This window comes from Neolamprologus multifasciatus, chromosome 19 (assembly GCF_963576455.1).
Source record: "Neolamprologus multifasciatus chromosome 19, fNeoMul1.2, whole genome shotgun sequence".
NCBI classification, from domain to species: Eukaryota; Metazoa; Chordata; class Actinopteri; order Cichliformes; family Cichlidae; genus Neolamprologus; species Neolamprologus multifasciatus.
Window position 1 is genome coordinate 9,902,145 of NC_140457.1, and position 21,407 is coordinate 9,923,551.

The 21,407-nt window shown below is 40.5% G+C and overlaps 2 protein-coding genes across 3 annotated transcripts; one reads left to right on the top strand and one right to left on the bottom strand.

Annotated features, from left to right (window-relative positions):
* The first annotated feature begins 627 nt into the window (after positions 1-627).
* On the top strand, positions 628-14,746 carry atl1 (atlastin GTPase 1). Of its 2 annotated transcripts, none has more exons than XM_085142845.1 (14): positions 628-899; positions 2,450-2,700; positions 3,089-3,223; positions 3,704-3,808; positions 4,398-4,448; positions 5,609-5,665; positions 5,783-5,875; positions 6,039-6,177; positions 6,713-6,840; positions 6,980-7,036; positions 8,284-8,355; positions 8,436-8,867; positions 10,524-10,538; positions 12,050-14,746. In XM_085142845.1, exons 1-14 carry the CDS (start codon positions 860-862, stop codon positions 12,161-12,163), a joined length of 1,689 nt encoding a protein of 562 aa, XP_084998971.1. In that variant the 5' UTR covers positions 628-859; the 3' UTR covers positions 12,164-14,746. The 2 variants fall into 2 exon arrangements, with proteins under 2 accessions (XP_084998971.1, XP_084998972.1); XM_085142846.1 differs by having other exon boundaries at positions 632-893.
* sav1 (salvador family WW domain containing protein 1) lies at positions 14,184-21,190 on the bottom strand. Its single transcript, XM_085142848.1, has 5 exons — positions 20,871-21,190; positions 19,715-20,191; positions 16,521-16,791; positions 16,247-16,402; positions 14,184-15,647 (listed from the first exon to the last, which is right to left on the bottom strand). Exons 1-5 carry the CDS (start codon positions 20,983-20,985, stop codon positions 15,434-15,436), a joined length of 1,233 nt encoding a protein of 410 aa, XP_084998974.1. The 5' UTR covers positions 20,986-21,190; the 3' UTR covers positions 14,184-15,433.
* Between the last annotated feature and the right edge of the window lie 217 nt (positions 21,191-21,407).

Below are 21,407 nucleotides of genomic sequence, written 5' to 3' on the forward strand. Positions count from 1 at the left end.
TGAAAATGCTTTACAAGCATAATTTCATGTCACAAAATACAATCAGGAATATTAAAAATATTCTAAATAAGAGAATATCTTTATTTTTCAAAGGGTTGGTGGAAAAAGGTCTGAATTTTTTGATGTATGATTATAGTAATATTTTAAGTTATTCTTCTTTTTTTTAATACAATTTAAGTGAAAGAATTATCTGATATCAATAGGTCTAAAACCAGATATCTGTAATTGCCTTTATTACCCAACATGAAAGTGGTTTATTTTAAGGCAATAATATTTATCCATGTGTTAGAATATGATATGGGTAATTGTTTTAATGAACTGATGTTTTCTTTTCATACAGTTCAGTTCAACGTACAGTAACCGTTCAATAAAGAGGGGAATTTGTATTTATTTATTTATTGAATGTAGTATTTTAACAACATACTGACTACTGCTTTACCCATTTGGAATTTACATTTTTACAAGAGCGCACATGAAGGGGGCATACCTTTCAACCTCTGTGTAATTACCGCCACCTGCCGGTAGAAGCTAAAATTTCACGTGAAGGCAGCGACAAAGAAATGCGTTTCTGGTCGCACTTTCAAGCACATAATCGTTAATCATTCTTTTCTGTAGACATTGCAATATAAGCTGAACTGCAGCTGTCGTCCCATGCCTCAAGCTGCTGCTTTAGAACTGCGCCCCCTAGCGAGATACAGCATGGCTGCATCGCATTGAGGATAAAAGCTCCATCATCCTCCTGCGAGACGAGCATCGTTTTGGTGGAGCCAGGGCATTCTCCCAGCCCACGATATACACTCATGACTACCGACTAGGGTCGCTCAGTAACCCACAATCAAAGGGATATAAGGACAGTATTATGGCGAAACACCGTCCAGAAAGAGACAGCTGGGGTGAGTGTACGTACAGTATTTCATATTTCATTGCTTTTCTTGACGGAACAAACCGTTTTTTATCCTCCCTGCCGAGGAGGAGAGGGTGTAAGCCAGTAAGATGTTTATCTTAGACTCCATGATGAAAGGCTTGGTTTCGTTTTGACCGTATCATGACCAGTGTTTATTTATTTGAATGCAGCAATGCATGACGCCATTTATCGTGAGAAATACGTGTTTTTGTGAGTCTCTGCAGGAATATTGTCTAATCAGGCATAAGCAAGCACAGACCTGTATTTCTAAGACATTATATTTTTATTCAGTGATGAGCGCGTAGGGAAATGTCTGTTAGTGCTCTCTGGACCTCCCTAAGAGGCCTGAAAACCAGCTTCTGATGTATTTTGTTTATCACAGTGAGCTTCTCGTGATTGTACGTGGTGCATCTGGCATACAATTATGTAATATTGCATCAGAAGATAGCCTCTCATCATCCTCAGGACCACCATCTGCACCCTGACCGTTAATACCATCATCACTGTTGGTGATTGTCACTGACATCACGCTATGCTCTGTGTTAACTATAAATTCAGGCCTGCAAGGGGAAGGAAGGGGCTGAATGACTGCATTAGGAGTGAGGGGGGAAAGGGTGAAATGCTGCTGTTTGTCATCAGAGAGTTTATCTGGGCTGACCCACTTTAAGCAGACCGCTTCTGACGTCTTCGGCTGTTTTAAGGGCAACAGCAGCAGCAGAGGAACACGATCAGGTTAACCAGGCAGGTTCATGATGCCAGGCCTGGCTGAAGAGGCCATTGCAAGAGATGTGAATCCACCCCGATAGTCCCCTTCAAGCCTGAGACGAAACCTTGGATGATTCCTTCCTGAATTATTCACTGCGCATTCTTGGCACCCTTTATTAATCATTTAGCACATCCTTAAAATTTTGTCTGCTACTCCTTAATCTGTCACTGCTGCTTTTTTTAAAGAGTTGTATCCATGCTTTGATTTGCATTAAAAGCTCAAATTAGCGCCACAGCTGCAGTGACTGGAATTAGTGGTGTGTGTTTGGACTTTCTTTCGTCTTCAGTAAACAAACATTAAAGTGTGGGGAATTTGGGAGCTCGGAAAGCCTCCAATCATTGCAGGAAGCCCATTTAGCCCTTACACTGTACATGAGACAGCAGAGACTGGAAAGACACTGAGTCATTGCATGGAAAAGTAGGGAAAAAACCTCTGAATGCACATGATCTCATTGGATAAAAAGAGTGTGGCCTGATTCATTAGGAATATTATTAACAAGCTTGCAGGCCATGCTATTGATCTGGAGCTGAAACAGGAAGGAGTAATGGACTTAACTTTCCTGTTTCCTCACTTAATGGACTGCTAAGTGCGCTTATCATCACTGTGAAGAAGTTCTCGCTGTTCAGTCACTCACACAACAACATTTTAGTTGGTGTTTCATTGACACAATAAATTCTTTAAATAAAACATTTTGCCTTCATCTCTGTGTTTGACTGTAATGTTAATGCTGTTTTCTTGCTTCAGGTTTTATGATTTCCCACGACTGTCTTCTTTTCCAGGGTCCCTCAGTGATAAAAATGTCTATGATTGGAGCTCGGAGGAGGAGGAGCCAGACGGACGAGCTCGGCCCATCCAAGTGCTGCTGGTCAAAGATGACCACACCTTTGAGCTGGATGAGGCGGCGCTGAGCCGCATCCTGCTGTCTGAGGAGGTCAGAGATCGTGAGGTGGTGGCCATCTCCGTGGCCGGGGCTTTCCGGAAGGGCAAGTCTTTCCTCATGGACTTTATGCTGCGTTACATGTACAACCATGTAAGTCTCTGCAAAAGCATTACTCCAGTCTGCGTGGTATAGATCATACAGTCTGTGTGCGTGAATCGGCTCAGTCGTGCTGGTGGAAAAGTTCCCGATTTAGCTTGTGAGTTAATGTAGCACATAAAAAATTGAAATATAGCAAAGGAACTGGCAAAAAAGAAGAATATTTATGATATTATATCACTACATGCATGCACCAACCTGCTTATGTACAGTAATCTTGGATTAAAATGGCTATGCATTTCTTTATCTTCCTTTATCCTATTTATACCTTCTTCTTTTTCCAAGCAGCAGATCAAATTTAAAAAAAAAAAGAGAGCAATATTTCAAAGCCACTGAGGGTAAAATGACCTGTTAGCTTAACATGTGATCTGTCGGTGCTCAGGCGTCTGAAAACTGGCTCGGCAATCCAGAAGAACCTCTGACCGGCTTCTCCTGGAGGGGCGGCTCAGAGAGGGAGACCACCGGGATCCAGATCTGGAGCGAGGTCTTTCTGGTGGACAAACCAGACGGAAGAAAGGTGAGACTCTATTTCATCCCACAACTGGACGAGTAGGCTAAAGTGCAATTGAGTGCTTAATTAAATATCACACATATCCTTGTTTAACCTCTTTACAGTGACACCTTTATATTCTCAATGAGCCTGGCAACAGGTCATCTTAAAGCTTCTCACCTTCACAGTCGTAGCTGCAGCTTTGGTTGGATAACTTGAAAGGAGTCTTTTGTGGTTTAGGACATTTTTTATACCTGCATCAGCCAAATGTTTCTAACATTTTGCATCAAAGGTTGGTCGTTCTTTTTAGTTTCATGGTCGTTCTTTTTAGTTTCATTCAAAACGAGCTGCTGAACATGAATGGTTGCTTTAGGCACTTTCTGTTCTCTGGAGTGTAAACACTCCACACGCTGTATTAAAACTCACTTTCCTCAGTACAGCACATCCACGGCGAACATACTGACTCCTGCAGCAAAGGTGAATGCGTTCATCTGTCTCCTCACACAGGTCGCTGTGCTGCTAATGGACACGCAAGGCACATTTGACAGCCAGTCGACGCTGAGGGATTCAGCCACTGTGTTCGCCTTGAGCACCATGATAAGCTCCATGCAGGTGCAGTGACCTTCAGTCACCTGATCCAGCTTAGCTTTCAGAAAGACTAAGTATTTGTAAAAATGCATGCATGTACTTTGAAGTTTGTTTGGGATGGACTATCTTAGTGATGATTTTTTTTTAAATAAAACTGTCATGAAATTCTTTAGAGACGTTAATGACCCCAGAAAATTTCCTATAGCGCCACCACAAGACTGACGTCTAGTTTTGGGTGAAAAGTCTCCAAAACTAGTTCTTTTCTTTCTACTCAAGCACACCTGCCAACTGCATCATTGTTCAGAAGAAATGGCCCATCTGTCCCTACCCTGTTTCCTCTTTCGGCAGAGATCTAATGTTAATTAGCTGCATGCTTGTTTTGGAAATAAAATAGTTCCTCTGTTTGTAACAAGCTCAGACTTTATAACAAAGGTTTCCATGCTAACACACCAAACTAAGACACAGGTGTTACATATTATGCCTGCTAGTCCCGTTTGTTCCTTAATGCCTAATGGACTATTTGGTCAATAATTTAACCTGGACAGATTTACCACATTCTTCAAATTGTACATGTTTAAAGAAAATAACCCTCTAACTCAGTGGCCTCTCTCAGGTTTACAACATCTCACAGAATGTGCAAGAGGACGACCTTCAGCACTTGCAGGTAAAATTGCCTTTCAGTTATTACAGGAAAATATAGTACTGCACTAAAGTCCTCAGCTACCCCCCTCCTTTTGTTTCACCAGACCTTCTTATATATTTTAAAGTGGTCTTGATCAATAGTTCTCCAGGCTTTCTGACAGTCTTTTAAAGTTTCTTTTTCTTTTTGGACTTTGGCTGCTTTTTACTCATTTTCAGTCTAGTTGTTGTGTCTGACCGTTTTCACAGGAATGTTTTGTTTTGTTCGATAAACCACTTAACACTGACCTATGAATCATTTAAGCATAAAAAGAGCACATAGCTCAAAGTATGAGCATGTCATATCTCAGCATGGTGTGCTGTATGTCCTTAAAAATTTGAGGAAACTGAACAAGTGGGGGACAAAAAAAGATAAACCATCTACAGCACATGAACAGTATCTGAAAGTCATGAACTTAAGAAACCAGAAAAAAGAACCCAGCAAAGACCTGACACTGGACTATACAGATGCATCTGACCCTTCAGTTGGTACATCTACTGTTTACTAAAGCCTTATCAGAAATGGTCTCAGTGGAAGGGAGGCTGCTGAAGCCATTTATAAGGAAGGGAAACCGAGTGAAAGGACTGGTGTAGGCCAGATTACACAAGAACTGGACTGAAAATCAGTGGCAGCAGGTCTTAATTTTGAACATGACTTCTTCTTTTAGCTTGTCCCTTTAGGTTTGCCACATCTTCCTCCATCTCTTCCTATGTCTACCATACTCTTCTTTCAGATTATTTTTTAACAATGAAAAGGATCAAACACAAACACACTGTCAATGCAGCAAAAGCATGGAAAAAAAAATACAATGAAACACTGCAAGTTGTGGATTGGTTTCCCCACCTCAATATTATTGAAGCAGTGTGGGATTATCTTGAAACAAGACATAATAAAAGGTGGCCACAATCCAAAGAGGAGCTTTGTTTATGCCTTATAAACTGTATTTTCATATATGGTTTCACATGTTTCAATAACTGGAGCTATTTCCATTTTTTTCTAGCAAAATATAAATAAATTGGGTGTGGTTCAAGACTTTTGCACAGTACTACAACTCCTTCGACTTGTTTATATATTAATATCAGAATTATCATCCTCACACATTAGTTCTTCAAATTACTTGTTACAATATTGTTACTTTATTTCAGCTTTTCACTGAGTATGGAAGACTAGCTATGGAGGAGACTTTCCTGAAACCATTCCAGGTATTTTCTATTTAATAGAAATATCTTTAGTATTTCTATTAACACATTTTTATGTCTCAAAATTATTTGAGTGAGTGAGCCGACTTTATAACACAAGAATTATAATTTCCTTTCTAGTCCATGATTTTCCTGGTTCGAGACTGGAGTTTTCCATATGAGTTTCCCTATGGACAGGAAGGCGGCATGAAGTTCCTCGAGAAGAGACTTAAGGTCAGACATCACAGATGTTACTGAGATAGAAGGTGACACCACTTTCAGTCCTGTCACATCAGCTTCCTGTGCAGCCTTTGCAGTGATGTGGTTGCTTACTGCTGCTGAGACTAGCTTAACCAAAGCACATCTTAAACTTGTTGTCTTCGTGTTTGCGGTGCAGATCTCAGAGAACCAGCATGAAGAGCTGCAGAATGTGCGGAAACACATCCACTCCTGCTTCACCAACATCTCCTGCTTCCTGATGCCTCACCCTGGCCTCAAAGTGGCCACCAACCCACACTTTGATGGGAGAATCAAAGGTACATTTTCTTCATTGCTCACTTACACCACATGCACCTTTAATTCAGGAATAGTATTGTTTGTGAAAGGCTAGGGAAAAACTTCGCAGCCAAATTTCTTGGAACTTGGTGAGGAGGTGACGCTCGGGCAAAAGAAGACCCCATAAAATTTGTAATACTGCATCAGCATTGGACATTAGCCTTGGTGGAGGATGCACTCTGCAAATGTACTTCTAGTTTTGAACACCTAATATTGTTTAGTTCACTCACTTCAATCATGACATGGAACCTCTCGGTCTGTCCTGCGATATCTACGATCAGGATATTAGGTCTTAAAAGTTGCTGGTGGGGCCTCTATAGATCAGACATGTTTAGATATATCCTGAAAATGCTCAGATTGAGATATGAGGGCTCTGGAGGTTTTTCTAATGCTCGTCAAGGCCTTGCTGGGCAGGTTTTTTTGGGTCTTGCATTTTGTCCCAAAGAAGGCTTCTGCTGTCAGTGAGTGACTTTGCCATGCTGTACCCACTCACCAGCCGTTGTCCTCTCTGTCTAGAGATTGATGGTGAGTTTATAAACAACCTGACGGTCTTGGTCCCCTGGCTCCTCAGTCCTCGCAACATCGATGTGAAGGAGATCAACGGCAGCAAAATCACGTGCAGAGGCCTGCTGGAGTATTTCAAGGTTAGAACAAAGCACCGTGGTGATATGCACAACAACCAAACTCTGTCCTTTCTTTATTTAAAGTGCCATATTTCCACATATGACTGATGAAATGTAACAAATGAACTTTTTCATTTGTATTATTTTTTTGTATTTTTAGGCTTACATCAAAATTTACCAAGGCGAGGAGCTGCCACATCCAAAGTCAATGCTACAGGTATATTTTTACTGATTATTTTGCTAACATACAATAAAGCTTTGCACTCAAGATACACCTATGGTCATAGGTTTACATACACTCATCTGGACATTATTTTAATAGTAATTTGGAAATTATAATGGTTTCTTTGAACGGTTTTTTTTTTCAGGATAGGATGATTGGATGGCATATATCCTTAATGACTTTAAATAACAAAAATCAAGTGTACAATTTTAAATTTAATTACTGTAATTTTTGGATTTTCTCTACCCCACAGAGAGTCAAAAGTATACATGCATGTTGAAATATATATTTACAGTTGCTTTAGTCTTGTAATTGATCTCGCAGTATTTTAAACTGTGACAGCCAAAGTCTGTTAACTTTTCAGCAGTGATCATGATTGACAGCAACTGGTAGTTTGTCTTTGTCGCATAAAAAGGATTTGTTTGACAGCAATCATTGGATTGATCAATACTCAGAACAACGGGAAACTCCAAGGAACTCAATGAAGATCCAAGAAGTAGAAATGTAGAGTTAGATAAGTTAAGAAGGTCTCTTGGAGCCATTTCTAAACAACTGCAGGTTCCAAGATAATCAGTTCAAACAAATGTGTCACCACTTTGCTAAGGTCTGGAAGAAAATCCAAACTTGCCCCTACATGAGAGGAACTTGATTAGGATTTTCAGGAACAACGCAGGAACCACCGAGGCTCAAGCCGTTAAACTTAAGAACACTGTACAAGCTGTTCAGCATGGTGGTGCTAGCATCATGCTCTGTTTTGCTGCCAGTGGTACTGGTACATTGCACAAAGTGGATGGAATAAAGGAGGAGGATTATCTCCAAATTCTTCAACTTACTCTCAGATCAACAGCTAGAAGAAACTTATGAGACAATGTTCCCAAACACACATCAAAAGTTATGAAATGGCCTTCCCAAAGCCCCAACCTCAACCTTAGTGAAAATTTGTTGACTATGCTTAAAAGCCAGGGCTGTGGTCAAATATCCAGCCATAATTCTGCCAGAAGGTTGTTGATGGCTACTAAAAATACTACAAAATATGAGCTTAGATGTATGTATATATTTGAGCCTGAATCTAATAATAATATAAGAAGAGTTCAAAGAAATCCTTAAAAGCCCCAAATAACCATGAAAATCAACGATGAGTGGACGTAAACCTCTGATCACTGCTGTAAGCTTATCCATACTGTTAATTTCTGGCTGCTGACATTGATCCTTACATGATATTTCCATTTGCTTCCCCTCAGGCCACAGCTGAGGCAAATAATTTAGCAGCTGTTGCAGCTGCAAAAGATCTGTACAACAAGAAAATGGAGGAGGTAGGTGAAAACAGATTTGTAAGTGAATGTCCAGTAGCTACCAAGTGACTTCACAGACTCACTGCTGTCACTTCTCACAGGTCTGTGGAGGTGATCGGCCTTTCCTCGCCCCCAGTGAGCTGCAAGCCCGACATAGCGTCATCAGAGAGGAGGCGCTGCAGGTGTTTAAGGGTGTGAAGAAGATGGGAGGTGAAGAGTTCAGCCGCCGCTACCTGCAGCAGCTGGAGGGAGAGATCGACGAGGTGTTCGTCCAGTACATCAAACACAATGACTCCAAGAACATTTTCCACGCAGCCCGCACGCCGGCCACACTGTTCGTGGTCATCTTTGTCATGTACGTAGCCGCGGGTATCACAGGCTTTGTGGGCGTGGACATCATTGCCAGCTTGTGCAACATGATCCTCGGCCTGGCACTGATCACTCTGTGCACCTGGGCTTACATCCGGTACTCTGGGGAATACCGAGAACTCGGTGCCGTCATTGACCAGGTTGCTGGTGCGCTGTGGGACCAGGTAAATAAAAAGAATAACCGGTCTAACTTATCAGTAGTTAGATGGTAATGGTGGCTGCTTAGATTTTGTACAACTTATAAAAGTAAGAAAAAAGGAGAACGATTTGTTTGGTATTGAATTTAAAAGATGTCAGGTGAGTGAAAATCATCACATGCATTCAGGTTTTGAGCACTTATACTGTTATCAGGTCTGGTATCTCTTGCAGTTTGATTAGTTTAGGGACGATTGTAGGTTCAAACTTTTATGGGGGCTCGACTCCCAAACAAAATGTCCTTACAGTGTCCTGTAATGTTAATGGAATATGATGTTTCCAGATGTAATCAACCCTTTTCACATTTGCAAACCTCAATTCAACTGGATAAACATCACAATGTTACCCTCAAAAGCAAACTAATCAGACCTATTGTAGCGTCTAAGAATATTTCAGAGTGAATAACCAAAGATTTTAATATATATTCCACCCATTTTAGGGTGGAGCCTTTAGTTATCAAACCCGAGACAAGACTCTGTCATTAAAGAATTTAATGAACCATTTGTGGCAAAGCAGATAAGATGAAAAACATGCACAAAATTATGTCAGTCTCTTAATCAGATTGAGGCAATCCACCAAATCATTAAGCACTGACAGTAGCATTATTCAGTGCAATCACTGGGAAATCAACACATACAGTACAAACCCTTTTGTTGTCAGAATCAGCAGATGTAACATTCATCAGTGAATGTGGGAAAGCAGAAGCTACAGCTGAATTTAAATGTCACAGTAAATAAAAGACATAAATGGATCCATAGCAGTTTATAGCAATATTCAAACTGAATACAGGCTGCTGCTGGACATCTGGATCTGAAGCTGTACTGTAAACAAACACTAAAGAGCAATTTCATCCGAATAAGCATAGAGATTTTTAACAAACTAAAATAATAATGCATATCAACTCCTTTCCTGTGAACTGCAGTATATCAGTAGAATAGGGGATCAGAAGGTTAAAATAAGCTAATAATCTCTAGTGATTTAATGTTTTTGACCCTATTTAGAGAACAAATAAAAATAAGCAGACACTTTAAAGGTCACGCAATATCCCCACTTGATCAGAACAGTTTGAACTTTTGCTGTATTTTAGTTAAAGTGTGTTTTGAATCAACTTCACTGATGTGTGTCATTAAATTACCTCATGGTTTAGAAGGGAAACGTTCACATCTTTAGCCTTTAACAGCAGCACAAAAGATATGAGATTTGCTATTAGCAATAAAACACATGGTTGGAGCTCTAGCTGCTGTGTTACAAAGGATGAAGACTGAGGAAAAACATATGAAACCAGAGTCACTGGTAAAAATAATTAATAATTATTAATCATTACCTTTTCTTTTATCTGTACACATTTACTTAATTTTAATATGAGAATGTGGCTTTTTCGCTTTAAAATTAGCCATTAAAGACAAATACAATACACAGTATCCATCCACATCTGTTAGAAATGAAAGAGTGTCTTTAAACCACTAGGGGGCAAAAGCCTCCTTTATTAGTGGCGGCAGCAAATCCATACAAGCCTAAGAGCAACAATTGTGCACTGTTAACGAAGAATCTGTATGTGCTGTTTGTGTTACATGTTCACTACATGTGCTCACACTGTATGTTTGTTTCTTTTAACGCCTCTGCAGGGGAGCACAAACGAGGTAAGTAGAGCAAATCAATTGGAAGTATTAACAAGAACACATTGCTACTGATGCATTTCTATGAGATTATTGTCATCAAACTCAAGTTCTGCTCAAATTCTCTGAGCTACAGTTAAATTTCCTCTTGTGCAGCCTTATGTTCCCTGAATGAAGACACCTCAATTCACACCTTAAGGCTGCTTTATGAATTAAAAATTCTCTGTCTTAATTTTTAATGACTTTATTTAACTATTATGATGAATAGTATGAACACCTGATTTTTCTGTTACAGTAAACCATCTCAGTTTAGCAGATATCACGGCCTCTGCTCTCCTCTCCACTCTAAGAGATTCGATACTGTTGATGAACAGGTTGCTTTCAGCTTTGATGGTTGAAATCATATTGGGCTCGTCTATACATAGTTTAAACAGTTGATGAAGATATTTTCAAATTAAGATTTCAGATGATTTCCCTCTTGGATCAAAATTTGTATTGTTATATTACTCTATGAATAATAGTTATTATTAGGCCGATCAGCACTTTGAAGAAAGGCCTATTTTTATGGTAATAGAGCAGTTTTTAATGCCGTTGGCCCGATGCAAACAAAGCTTTTTTCAAACAGACTGCTTCCCTTCCTGGTCTAAACTTCTGAAACAAAATGTGCCCAGGACTGAAAAAGCTGAGACTCATAAATCCATGGCATTTGACTTTAAAGCAGATTATATTACATATCTTTAACCTTCTATAGTCTTTTTAGTTGTGAATGATGTGTTAATCAAATTCAAATTGAGTTTGTTTTCATATTTTGTGCAGAAAATATACTCGGATTGTCCTGAAAAATTACCTAAAGTTAAAATTTTATATGTAAACAGTGGGCTGTGTATAGACATCAACTGAGTGCTCCCTGATTTCCCATTTTAAGCTTATTAAATCAGGCTTAAATCAAGCTGGTTTACAACAGCTCTCAGGGAGCTTACTTTCTCTTTCCATTTTTTGTTGTCAGAATCAGCAGATGTAACATTTATGAAGCAGTCGATTTAGTATTTCAAATCAAATATGAATGAAGAAAACTGATAAAAGTAGCCACTGGAAGCCTGCTGTGCATGTTTCAGCAGTGTGGAAATAAAGAGAGCAAACAGAGTGAATAAGTTATATAAGAATAACTTGTTTTCAGGTCAAAAAAACATCAGTATTGAAATGCTTCTAATCCATATGACTAGATTAAAAAAGAAACCCAAATCCCAGCTCCTGGTTTCTGTTTCTAAAAGTATACAGATGCAGTGATAAACCACTTGATATACACTGATCATTGTACAAAATATGTGTGCATAGCTTTAGCTTTACCAGCTTATATTAGAAATATAAGCTTTACCAGCTTTCTAATACTATAAGCATGTTCATGCATGATGGGTAAATGAATGAATGGACTTTGTTGTCGTGATCTTGTGTATGTGTGAAAATGTAACTCCGGTGTTTCCTGCAAAAGTAATCCATAAGATAAATAACTAACCAGCTCCATGTTCTCTCCATAGGCTCTCTACAAGCTGTATAATGTAGCAGCCAATCATAGGCACCTGTATCACCATGCCTTCCCTGGGCATCAGGTGGAGGAGGTGGCTGAGGAGCAGGACAAGAAGAGGGACTGATTAGTTCAAAGACAGAACATGTCAGAGATTTCCTCGTGATGGACCGAGGGAGGAAGCGGAGGAGGAGGAAGGCAGATGAATGCCCTCACCCATCAGGCACTCTTTAACTCTGGTACTGGCTGCCGCAGCAAGCCACTACTGGTCGTTCACTTCTTTAACCCTTATAACGGACTGTTTAATGTTCATGCATATGCCGAGAGCATCTCCTCAGTGGGTGGCTGCTTCTAAGCATTGGATGCAATGTGTCATGGTCTTTCACCTTTAGTTCGTGAAGCAAACACACCTGTACAAATACCGCAGGCACTCTGCTGGAGGAGACTGCTGTTTATTTCTCATCGAGTGTTTATTTATTTATTTTTTTCTCCATCATTCGTCACTGACAATGATTTTTAAAGTATATTCAAATCTGTGAAACCCCCGTTTGTGACAATTGTTCTGTTCTTTGAAGTTTTAGTGTTGTTTATAAGGAACAATATCTATGACCTGCAATGTTTGAAAGACAAAATATGTACTGTATATTAAATAATGAGGCGTTACAAACATCATCAGCATGGTAAGTGGTTAATGTCTGTCATCTTTAAGCTCTAAAAGCAGGTATACTTTATAAAAAAAATAGCTGAATGGTTGTGACTAACTGGTATTGTGCCATAACATGTAAAAAAAAGAAAAGAAAAAAAAAGATTTCTCACCTGCTGCAGCCTGGCTACATGCAGACACTCCATGGCACACGAGTTAGTTTTAGGGCTTGGTGTATCTGTGTGCTACGGCACTGGTGGGAGAGACAAACGTTTACATAACATAGCCGACATTATCTCACTTTATAGTCTGCTTGCAGTTTTGTAATCATGCATCATCCTAGTGATCGTTATATGTGCGTTTGGCTTTTGAGGTTTGGGAGGAAAGAGCAAGGTTAGGTTTCCATTGTGATGTAGTTAGGGGGGGGGGCTGCCGAAGCCATTGTTGTGTGTTTCACTGAATGTTCGAGCAAATCCGAGGAATGTAGCTATTCTGTGGCCACCGGGGGAATCAAAGCTAGATGCTATTAGGCGTGGCGACAGGCCTGCTTTGGAAACGGAGCCTCATTCCACATCTCTTTCATCATCTTCTCACACTTAAACCGAATCATCTGTGCAAAACTGCTGCATGGTGAAAGAGGCTTTTCGTGTTTCCACAACAGCTTGCATTTTTAAACAAAAGGCTTGTATCGGTGATGGCTCTTTTTTGGTGTTTGAATACTTCGGCTTAGTAGACTGTTACTGTATATTTGTACAACTGCGGTCACTGTTTTAACTCCTCGAGTCACTGCGCTGTAAAATGTCTGCATCACATACAAAGCTGCAGCAAAACTTTTCTGTCTTTTTTCTTTTTCTTCCCCCCTCCCATTTAGATCTGCTCACCAACCGTACAGGAACACTGTCATGCATATTTAGCAAGTTTATAGTGAGGTTCGACCTCAAGGGTTGAAAATTTAAAGGCACTGCAGCAGAGTGGCTTCTAGAGTCTTCCACAATCTATAATCAACATCAGCGAGGCCTTCACACAAAGAACCATCCAAGACCAGTTTAAGATTCGTGATGTTCTGAAATCCCTTTCTATTTCATGACTATGTTTTTGGGTGTTGTGTCCATTAAGAAGTCAGAAGAACAGTATATGTTTACACTGTGTTGAAATATCTCATCTGTGAGACAGAGCTTTTCTTTCATTCCTAAAGCATCACCTCTCAATGTGGTGGGAGGACTGAAAGGTCAAATGAATCAACCTTTTTTTGTGAGCTCCTTCAAATTGACTCTGCTTAGTTTTCAGCACACGCATTGCAAAAAAATTCAGTTGCAAAGAAAAGACCTAATAAAGATGGACCAAATTAATGAAATCTAGACTTGAGTTTTCTTACAATCAGAAATGTTTTAAATACAAGTCCTACGAGGCGTACCGGCAGTGTTTTAAATGGCTCTGCCATTATAAAACACTGTGGGAAGACCGGCAAGCAGCAGGAGGCAACAACTGTACATCCATACGTGTATTTTTTTCTTCACTGCAGACTTTATTGCTTATGTCCTGTAATTGCAATTCACAAAATCAGGTATGAACAAACTGTAGACATTGTTCTGAGGCGATGTGATAGAGGCCCAAAGAGAAGCCCAATGTTCTGTACAAACCTATTCCACTGCTCCCAATTAGGACATTCAGAAATGTTTAGGTTCCTCTGATACACAGGACTCCTTAAACATTTTATATACTGAGAATAACACATTATCACTGGTCTCCAGTAGACAAAAAAAAAGTAAGAAAACATTTCTGAGTATCTTAAGAGGAGATAAAAGCTGATTAGTGATCAGTAGAATATGTGTCCAAGAACCTGGACTTCTGTTATATCAGTGAAGCAAGATGTCCGGCCATAAACATAAAACATGAAAAACTGAAACAAAGGGAAAGTAAAGTTTTTGGCAAAATGAATGTGACTTCTTTAAAAAAAGTTCCAGTAGCTTATTTGTGTTTAATTGAATGCACAAAAACATGAATTTTCCTGACGAACAATAATGCCGAGAGACGCTCAAACCACCGCATCAAATCTGATGCTTCATCGCTTCATCAATCAAAAAAGAAAAATCTAAAATTAAATATCTGTTAAGGTTTTGGTGGATTGTCTTAAAAGTATGTCATAAAAAAAAGGAACAATATACATTTCCTGTGTGTGGTTTCAGTTTATGACAGTAACAGAGCAAAGGAAAGAAGCCATGAAGTCAAATTAGAAAAAGCTGCCTGTCGCTTTCTCCCACAGGAAAAAATGACGGAGTAGCTGGCGTATACACGATATGAGCAGACGTAAAACTGCTGCACTTTGTTTTATTAAAGGCACAATGTCAGGATGCTTTTGTAACAAATACCCAGAGCTGATTTTTCACACTCTGTGCTTCTCAGTCTTTAAAAAAGGAATTCAAACAGCAATTTTCCCAGGTCGGTGGCTTTCAATGGAACCACAAGCAGTTTCCCATGATGCAACACATTATTTCTTCATTCTAGTGTTTTGTTTTGTTGTTTCTATCAGTCATCCATAAACGGAGTGTCACATGGCCCCCACCCTGGCCATATATGTGTCTCGACCTCCTGGCTGATATATTTGGATCAAGCAAAGGCACAGATGTGTTTGGTAAAGAGGCAATTAAGAGTCAATCATGATTTCAAAGGCAGCTCTGACCGCTCCCAAACTGAGGAAACCTCAGAGAGGTGTGGCACTGAGAAGTCCCTGCTGCACACACACGCACACACACATCACATGTTCCCTATGAAGTTCTTGTTGGACTGCTGGGCGTACCACTGTTGCCGCTGTTTGCGTGCCTCCACCTCCGACAGCAGCGCCTGCCGGTACGCCTCATAGGACTTGACGATGTGTTCGAGCTCCTTCATGAAGAGCAGCTTCAGCATTCCCTGGTACGTGTCCAGGTCTGCCAGCTGGAACAGCTCCCACTTCAAGATGTGGTCGTACCTGATGTAAAGGAGAGGAGAGTCACTGTACCCTTTGGGCTGGTTTGAAGATCTATCAGTCACTTCTTTGTGACAAAAATACTTTTATTTGGTAAGATTTTTTTTCAGGGGTTCTCTATTGAATATGTACAAACTCTGAAATAAACACCGATTTGGAATGCAGTTTTCCACAAATAAACATACATGTTTTTGAGGTATTAAAAAACACTATACAATAAATACATTACATATTTAGGTACCTAAGGATAAACATCATTCTTTTCCATTTCCGTAAGTATTAAGGTCAAAACCAAAACTACCAAAAAATATTGATTCTACACTTTTGGTAAGAGCTTGAAAATAACTCGCTTATTTGGTTACTATCAAAAAAAATGTCCAGGATTAAATAAAAAGTAGAATAAGAAACTTATTAAGAATTATTAAGTTGAAATTTTGAGATACTAACCCCGAATTTTGACTTATGGGTGGCATTCCCCCCCCCCAGTGGCTTCCATAAATTCCTCCTTTTAGTACCTCCCTTTGTTTGTACATTTACCGATTATTGACTGACCAGAATACTATTAACTAGACAAATGTCAGGTAAGACTGAGTTAGACTCACTTGAGTGGTGCACGAGCATACACCTGCAGCCAGTCTGGGATCTCGGCTGTGTGGTATGGGTTAGCTGGCACGAGGACTGGCTGGTTCCTCTCTGCAGGACGTGGCTGATAGGCCACGGGAGGTGGTAGTGGTGGGGGCTGATCGTAGCGAGGTACGCTAGAATACAAAGAAACATCATCTCTATTGTGATGAGGTAAGTTTTCTACTAAGTAAAGAAATAGTAGAACTTTAGTTGCTTAAAGAACTAAAAGCAGCGTTTTTTAACGCTTCATACCTTGGAGCACATGGATGACGGTATTGTGCCCTCTTGTTTATGTGATCCACATAGTAGACCCCAAACTCAGCGGACTCCACCTTCTCCCAGCCTGGAGGGAGCCCCTCCCTCTCGAGAGGGTGGCTCCAGTGTGTAGTGTTAGTGTTGTGGTCGATGTAGTACTTCCTGCCACGGATGGTCCAGTCAACGGTCCAACCGGCCGGAAGGGGGAGGTCCTCCCCCGTCAGACTGGACAGGTTCCCCAGAGACTTGGCCTGTATTCGGCCTATGGCTGAGAAGAACAAACATTTCTTTTTTAGAAACCCTAAGGGAGAGGCAGAGATGTCTGACCAATCATACAGAGGAGCAGCTGCTGGCTAACAGCGCCCCTGGGAAAGAAAAAATATTTGGAGAAATTTCTTAAAAACTGCCTGTGTGGGAAACTGTCATGTAAAGCAGAGGACAGTACAGAGTTTAAACTGTAAAACTGAGATTGCTCGACTCTGTGATTGTTGTGTCAGAGGGCCATCTTATTCTAAGTGACACTGTGTGATGAATGGTAGGAAATGGGATTGTTGATACTTTTAGACAGGAAGGCAGAGAGCTCTGCATGGCCAGCCATACACACAGGGCCTTTCACTGGGCGAGAACAAACGACTGTAAGAGCCGACAGCAGAGAGGGTTCATGCAGCGGGTCCTGTACTTTTATTGGAGAATAACGTCAGCGAGGAATGTCAAGTCGACAGCTGTGTGGATGTGGATGAGCGTGACTCAAACCAAATGAGCTTGCAGAAACCAAGAATTCCAAATACAGGGGAACACTAAAGGATCTCAGCGAAATGGCGGCTACAATCTGATAAATTCTACGCTAGAGTGACAGCAACAAAGGTGGAGCTCTTTGCCAGCTGCTGAATGAAGGGAAGGAATGTGTGAGAGCTCCACAGAAATGCACTCCTCCTCCTACACCACCCCCATCTCATCATCATGATCATCATGTTTGCCCTTTCCTTCAGAAATAAAATGCTCACAGCAGACCTAAAACTCAAAACATCACAGGAATTTCTTAGATTACAGTGAGGTGGGCTGAATGAAACAAAGTGGGTAGACTGATAACATCAAGTTAGGGAAAACACCACTAAAAACATGGGAAGAGAGAGAGAGGGAGAGAGAGAGAGAATTTATGAAAACATCAATCACACACAAGAAAATAACATATGATTAACTATATGCACGAGTTCAAAATAAGCCTAAATTGTCTCATATCAACCCCTTTTATCAGGTAAGGAACCGCATATGACTGTCTGTGAGGTGTGGAACTTTCTCCCAACCAATCAGGGAAGATCAAGCTATGTGACAGACAGTGACATCTGATAAATCTGCAGTGGCCCAGAGCTTTTCAAACTTCCAAACCTTCACCCCTACCTAATCCTACACCTGTGGTCGTAACATCAAAACATCAAAACATCAAAACAGTGGTAAATTAACGAAACGCTCAGATTATGTGTTTGCAACATTGTTCTACATGTTGAGACAGGTGTTGTTTTGTGTAGGATTTCTAATTATGAAACATGTGATTTCCTCAGTTTTATATTATACCTAAAAGTCATATATAGTTGTTTATTTTTACTGTGAGTCTTTTTTCTACTAAAATTGATTTAATAATTCACTATTTGTTTTTTTATTTATCTTTGACTCAATTACATATAAGGAACAAAAGTGGTACAATCAGTACAAATAATACCATTTTTCACTTCTTAGTAGATATTTACAATTTATTTGTCAATATTTTTTGTTTTCAGTAAATCTACACTTATTGACTCAAAAACATTCCGTCCCTTTTTTGCAGCTGTCTGATCAGGTTGTTTATGGAAAGAGGGAAACTGCTGCTGTGTCAAAGAATCATGTCACAGAACAGGACAACCTGACTTGAATTTCCAAGTATTTCAATGAGTGCCCTATTAAGAGTTAAGCCTTGACAAAGCCCTTCACTTCATCCACAGCTAACCCCTCTTTCTTTTAACTGGCTGCCATTTGCGAACAGGAGATTTAAACGGCAGGTGTGTGGGGCTTCAGTATAGTATAGGACACCACTTAAACAGTATATACTCTTTTATTTCCCAAGGGGTTGCCACACAAAACCTTCCTACCCGATTTGGCGGAGATTTTCCAACAGATGCTTGTGTGATGCAACCCTCCTTATCTGGGCTTGGGCGCTAGCTTGTGCTTCTACCCGGCTGCCTGATGGACCAACAAAAGGACAAGCAAGAGTAGCCCACAGACCGGTTGTACAACATACTTTGGACACTGTCCAACAACAGACGGTCTCTGCAGGTAGATGGGCCAGCATGCCACCCCCACTGAACCATAATTTCAGCTTAAAGCAAATGTGTAACCAACTACATCACAGAGCCACGCTGTAATAACATATAGTGGCATTGTACTGACTGGGCTTCATACACAAACATGCTGCAGCGTCTCAAACCTCACTGTGTGTCAAATGTAAGTATAAGGAGATCAGCACATACGTAATAAGGATGATTCATGCTAGCGAGCAGTTTGAGGCTGAGACATTTGACTGGGGGCAGTGTGCAAATTACTAGTTTGCTGGCAGAAAGTTTCAGCAAACACAGAGGTGAAAAATGCAGAGCCTCTAATGCTTGTTTAACTTTACCCCAAACAAGGCTACGTGATAGGCAGGCCTGACATAATACTGAACTGTATACATGACGCTGACAAGCCAGCCACAAAATAAGAGTGTCTTTATGGTAAGAGGAGGACAAGAAGCATTCCCGTGCCCCCCCCCCCCAATCTTAATGTAATTACACTTACATCATCGTAATGTTTACAACACAGAGCAGTAAAATAAAGACTGAAATTGCTCTTTTCAATTTGACAACTAGTGGCCTGCATTCTTTTCAGAGTGGCCTCTGTGTGGTTGGACAACCATCCATAATACTCAAAACAGAAATTATACATTAGTACAGCCACTGATACTGCTACATCTTGCCATACACCAAAGAAAGAAGTTAAAAAAAAAAAAAAAAAGTTCTCCAAGAGGAAATTTTAAAAAGTTGTAGAGTTGCTGATGGGATGTCAGTCATAAACTTTCTGAAACTAGGTGTTTCTTGCTTTTATCACTAAACCTCCCTTAAAATATATAAATAAAGACATGAACAGTGTTAAAAGGGAGCTTCCCAAAATAATGTAAAATCTACCTGAAGGGGGTCTGTTTGGAGCTGGGGGAGTATGTTGTCGGGGATGTCTTTGGAAGTTGTGCTCATTGTGCTCGTAGTATCTATAGTCTTCAGGAAAGCGGTCTGGTACTCTCCTTGGCTGGCGCTGCTGCTGCTGGTTTTCATAATAAGGTTCAGAGGGGTAATAATACCGGGCATCTCCATTCTCAGACATGGGGCTCACGTCTGTAAGGAAGGACTGTGATGAGCCTCCATACTCATGCGAAATGTCACCCAGACTGCGAGGCAGGTACGGAGGTGCAGACAAGCGGTGGCTCTCTGTGCGGGCCACCTCGTGAGGAGTCTTCTGCACATGGGTACGGAGGACACTCTTGTTACGGGACACCACAGGTTCCCGGCTGGGTGCCAAAGGGTAGGAAGAAGGCACCATTTCTGGCAGAGGGACCTCTGTGCGTCTCGGTATAGTGGGTCCATGACGGATGAAGGAGGGCATAAGATCTGCAACCAGGTCAGCAGAGCAAATGTCAATAAAAGGCAACGCAAAATCTGGGAGCTGCTCATGCCTGATGGCTTGAAAATAAATAAATAAAACATCATAATAAAAACAGAATATTTTACTAATAGGAGCCAAATCGCGTACTTTTACTTTTCATACCTGAATTATAATATTAACTGACTCTCAAATAAAACATTTACACGAGAAGGTAATTTTGTAATACCCACATTTCTACAAAAAACTGCTAGTTTCAGTCGAGTGAACGTTCATAACACTTCCATAGATACTCTAATAGAAACAGCTTAACAGCAGCTATCACAATAATCATAAGTCAGTACAGACACTAAAAAATACTTTTAACTAAACTAATCTACTAGTATAATATGCCTTTAGCTGAGTAATTTAAAGCTGTAAGCATTATCTTGTAACTACTGCACTACAACTGGCGCTCATGTAGCATTTAGCTACAATAACTATCATCGTAGCTGTGTTGGTTAGACTGTACAGCATTAAACTGTTTTTTACAATCGTGGAGCAAGTATAAATGTCTCCACAGAGTCGTTTTACAGTATTTGTCAATGCTAGCTAACTAAGGTTTAACAGTGTTTAACTTTAACTAGCGAGCTAGCTAAGTGATGCTATTCGGGGCTAGCTGACAAGCTAACCACTTGTTGCGCTTACTTCTCAGGAGCGGCGACGTTTCCTTCTTCACATACTTCCCGTGTACCTCGGCTGGTTTGGACGCTTCGTTCTTACTTTTCTTTCGTGAGAGCATAACTCCAGGCTCGGAAAACATCAACAGCACGGTGGGGTAAAGTCATGACACAATCCTTCGACTTTGCAACCATATCGGCCAGTTAGCAAAGCGCGGAAAGTCAACATTTTTCCCCGCAGCTTTGGATTAGCTAGCCGCAGTTAGCCAGCTAACTGAAGCCACAGGGAGCGTCTGTGCTGCTGCAGCGGGTACAGTCCCACTACTGGGAAGTCCTTCCATCTGGAGGAGGAGGAGAGAGGAGCACAAACCACTGTGGGGCCCGTCGGTGACATAAGCACAGTATAAACATATAAAAATATGATTCAGAAAAAACTGTACTCCAGTTAGAAAATATTCGTTAAAATTTTCCCAAATTTAATCACTCACATGGCAAAGCTGAAACTAATAAAAACTAGGCTAAAATGGCACAGAAGGAAGCCAACCCCCCTCTAGAAACTAAACAA